This window comes from Phalacrocorax aristotelis, chromosome 5, assembly GCF_949628215.1.
Source record: "Phalacrocorax aristotelis chromosome 5, bGulAri2.1, whole genome shotgun sequence".
NCBI classification, from domain to species: domain Eukaryota; kingdom Metazoa; phylum Chordata; class Aves; order Suliformes; family Phalacrocoracidae; genus Phalacrocorax; species Phalacrocorax aristotelis.
The window spans coordinates 70,663,953-70,668,182 of NC_134280.1; the positions used below are offsets into that span (position 1 = coordinate 70,663,953).

Below are 4,230 nucleotides of genomic sequence, written 5' to 3' on the forward strand. Positions count from 1 at the left end.
AGGGGAGGGTGGGGTGTTACTCAGACACCTGTTACCCACCTAGCTGGCCAAGGGAAGCCAGTCGATGTGATCTTTTTGGATTTCAGTACTGTCTCCTCCTGGACACAATGTCCAGCACACAGCTGGATAAACACGTAATGCCGGGGTTGAGCAACTGGTGACGGGTCGGGCTCAAAGGGTCACAGTAAATGGGGTTACACGGGGCTGGCGGCCAGTCACTAGTGGGGTTCCGCGGGGATCCATCTCGAGGCTGGTACCCTTTGATCGCTTTGTAAATGACTTAGGTGCAGGACTGGGGGAATACTAATTAAGTACGCTGGTGACACATAATTGGGAGGAACTGTTGACACCCTCGAGGGCAGAGGCCCTGCAGAGGGACCTGGACAGGCCGCAGAGCTGGGCAGTCACCAGCCGCACGGAGTTTAACAAGGGCAAGGGCCGGGTTTTGCCCCTGGGGCGCGGCAGCCCTGGCTGCACAGACAGCCTGGGGCGCGAGGGGCTGGGGAGCAGCTCTGCAGGGACCCAGGGGCTCTGCTCGATGGCAGGCTGAACACGAGCCCCCAGCGTGCCCTGGCAGCCCCGAGGGCCAGCTGTGCCCTGGGGGCACCGAGCCCTGCATCGCAGCCGGGCGAGGGAGGGGATTGTCCCGCTCTGCCCCGCGCTGGGGCGGCCTCACCCTGAGTGCTGTGGGCAGCGTTGGGGGCTGCAGGACATTGGGGGTATAAAGCTACTGGAGAGTGTCCCAAGGAGGCCGCGGGGCTGGGGAAGGGTTTAGAGGGGAAACCGTACAAGGAGCAGGTCAGGTCCCTTGGGTTGTTCAGCTGGAGCAGAGGAGGCCGAGGGCAGCCCCCATGGCGCTCTGCAGCTCCCTCCCGAGGGCAGGAGGAGGGGCAGGGCTGGTCTCTGCTCTCTGGTGCCCAACGCCAGGGCCCGAGGGAACGGCAGGGAGATGGGCCAGGGGAGGGTTAGGCTGGGCATTAGGGAAAGGCTCTTGCTCCAGAGGGTGGTGGAGCCCTGGCACAGGCTCCCCAGGGAGGCATCACGGCACCAGCCTGGCGATGTTCCAGAAGCACTTGGCCAAGGCCCTCAGAGCCAGGGTGTGAATTTGGGGTGTGCTGTGCGGGGACAGGAGCTGGGCTCGATGGTCCTTGTGGGTCCCTCCCAGCTCAGGACACGGTTCCATGACCCCGTGAAGGGCGGCGATGCCCCTGCCCGACCGGAGGGCGCTGCCGGGCGCTGGCACCCGCGGTGCCGGGGCGCTGGCGGGAGAGGGCGGGTGGCGGGCGGCTGCCGGCTCCCTTCCCCCGCCGGAGGGGGCCGGGCCCCGGGGCGCTGCCGGCCCTGCCCCTCCGCCGCTCGCCGCCCGGGGCCGGCCCTTCCCCGTGAGGCAGGCGAGCGGCGGCGGCGGGCCCGCCGCGAAATGTCCGCCGCCTCCCCCGGCCCTCGCCCCGCCGCCGCCCCGCCTCGCTGCCGCTCCCGCGCCCCCCTCACGGCGGCGGCGGCCGGGCGGGGAGCCGGCGGCCAGCCCCCGCCCTCCGTTCCCGGCATGCGGCGCGGCGGCTGAGGTGGCAGCCGCCCGAGCCCGCCGAGGCCATGTTCCCCCGTCCCCCATTCCCCGGCGAGGTGAGGCGGGCGGCCGCCTCGGGCCGCAGCCGCTCCCGCCCGCGGGGGGCCGGCGGCGGCACGGTGCTGCTGCCCTCCATGCTGATGTTCGGCGTGATCCTGGCTTCCAGCGGGCTGCTCCTCATGATCGAGAAGGGCATCCTGGCCGAGGTGAAGCCGCCGCCGCTGCACCCGGCGCCGGGGGAGCTCTCCCGGCGGGGCGGCGAGGAGGCGCCCGGCGACCTGGACTACGAGGTGCTGCGGGACATCCGCAACCGCACCATCCGCGCCGTGTGCGGGCAGCGGGCCATGCCCCGCAGCGTCTGGGAGCTGCCGGCCGGCCAGCGGCGGACGGTCCTCCGGCACCTCCTGGTCAGCGACAAGTACCGCTTCTTGTACTGCTACGTGCCCAAGGTGGCCTGCTCCAACTGGAAACGCATCCTGAAGGTGCTGGACGGGGCGCTGGAGAGCGTCGACGTCAAGCTGAAGATGGACCACAAGAGCGACCTGGTGTTCCTGGGCGACATGAAGCCGGACGAGATCAGCTACCGCCTCAAGAACTACTACAAGTTCATCTTCGTGCGAAACCCCGTGGAGAGGCTGCTGTCAGCCTACAGGAACAAATTTGGGGAGATCAAGGAGTACCAGCAGAAGTATGGGGTGGAGATCATCAGGCGGTATCGGAAGAACGGGGGGAATTCGGCGGGTGACGACGTGACCTTCTCCGAGTTTCTGCGGTACCTGTTGGACGAGGAGGTGGAGAGGATGAACGAGCACTGGATGCCCATCTACAACCTGTGCCAGCCCTGCGCCGTGAGGTACGACTTCATCGGCTCCTACGAGCGGCTGAACGCCGACGCCAACTACGTCCTCGAGCGAGTCCAGTCGCCCTCCTTCATCCGCTTCCCCGAACGGCAGTCGTGGTACAAGCCCGTGACGGCAGAGACGCTCCATTACTACCTGTGCAACACCCAGCGCCGGCTGATAAAAGAGCTGTTAACAAAATACATCCTGGATTTCTCCCTCTTTGCCTACCCCCTCCCCAACATAACCAGCGAATTCTGCAGGCAATGAGGTGTTCGTTTCGGGATCCGGGGTGAATTCTGCCTGTGCTGCAAGGATTTGCTGATGCAGCTGATGCTGTGAATAAGGCGTTGCTGCGGGGCCTGTGAAACACGCTCTTCTATGCATTATTTCCTAATTTTATACTTCTCAAAGACTGTTTGTACAAAATACTATCTATTGCCTTTGCTACTAGAACTCTTTTTCTATTGGTCTGATTTTAATGTGTACATATGCCGCTGACTTGAGCACAGTAGCTTTTGTATATCTTGGTTTAAATTCTTTTTTGTGGCACTACACAGAAAACACCTGTAAGGAAACTGAGAAACTGATGTATTTTAATTATTTTTTCCTCCTTTTTTGTGTTTTGTACTCAATAGTACGTGGCTGAATTACAGTCATAATATAGCGGTTGATTGTTATCGCTAATAATAATATAGTAGTTGATGCGCTAAAAATTAGCGCTGTTAAAACTGGTCCTGGATTAGACAGGAGGTATTTTTTTGTGTGTGTGTAGAAGAAAAGGCTTATGTAAACTAGGCCCTATTTATCCTTTATTTTCTCACCTGTAGATGGTGGCTCCATGAGGCTGGTCTTTTTTTCTGTGACAGTAGTACCTCTGTCTTTTATTATTAATCGTTATTATTATTATTTTATTATTTACCATTGAGCTAAAGCTAGTGATAAGATTCACTTCCGTGCGATTTTAAGATATGAAAGTACCAACTATTTACCCAGCATAACGTATCAGACGGAAGACCAAGCCATAACAATTTGCTCTGTTCTCTCTGAATTAAAGCAATACAGACTTCTGGTAAGATCGAAACCCGTCCTGGTTCTGAGGAGAGAAGGCAACACGGACCCGCACCGGCAGCGCGCCAGCTCGCGGCCTCGGTGGGCGCCTGCGTGCCCATGTGCGTGCAAACCACCGTGGCAAAATACTTTCTCCGGCCGCGTTCGCAACAAAGGCGATTTGAGGATTAGTTCCCCCTTCTCTTGCGGATGCGCACACTGGTTTTGTAGCTACTTGTATTTAATTACGGCCATTAAATTGTGAAAGGTCGGGAGGTAGAGTAGGATGTCATTTCTGGGAGGCTGTGTCCTCCTTCCTAATAAAGTTTTCCTATGAATTCATCTGTTGCTTAGTGCTTTTCCTCCGATGTTAGTGTTTATTTGCATTCTTAGAGAAGCCTTCTGCCCCTCGTGCTAAGCCACGGTGTGAAAGTATGATGAATAGGCAGTTCCTGCCTTGATTAATTTGTGTTTTAAGTGCCAGAGCAGCGGAAACAAGTGGAGAAAGAAACGCATCCGAGCCGAACAACGAGACGATTACGCGACACGGGCGAGGGGCTGAAAAGCAGCGGTCAGCAGCAAAAGAGGCGCCTAATAGCTGTGGAGTTGATACAAAGCAGTAGGGGTGGATTATAGATACTGCGGGGAGCTGGTGGTTTCCTGGGATTAATCTCTCAGAAAGGGGGAAAGGAAAATTAAGGTGTTTTCTTTAGCATTTGTGAAATTGCCTGGAAGAAGGGTGAGGAGCCGCGTCCAAGCAAACTCAAAGCGGTG

At 58.5% G+C, this 4,230-nt stretch overlaps 1 protein-coding gene across 1 annotated transcript; it reads left to right on the forward strand.

The window, feature by feature from the left end:
* Positions 1–1,380: 1,380 nt before the first annotated feature.
* On the forward strand, positions 1,381–3,798 carry CHST14 (carbohydrate sulfotransferase 14). Its single transcript, XM_075095273.1, has one exon. It carries the CDS (start codon positions 1,594–1,596, stop codon positions 2,674–2,676), a length of 1,083 nt encoding a protein of 360 aa, XP_074951374.1. The 5' UTR covers positions 1,381–1,593; the 3' UTR covers positions 2,677–3,798.
* Positions 3,799–4,230: the final 432 nt, after the last annotated feature.

What these genes read in the sequence shown, in the direction of transcription:
- CHST14 (XM_075095273.1), top strand. Translation starts at nt 1,594, where the DNA reads ATGTTCCCCCGTCCCCCATTCCCCGGCGAGGTGAGGCGGGCGGCCGCC.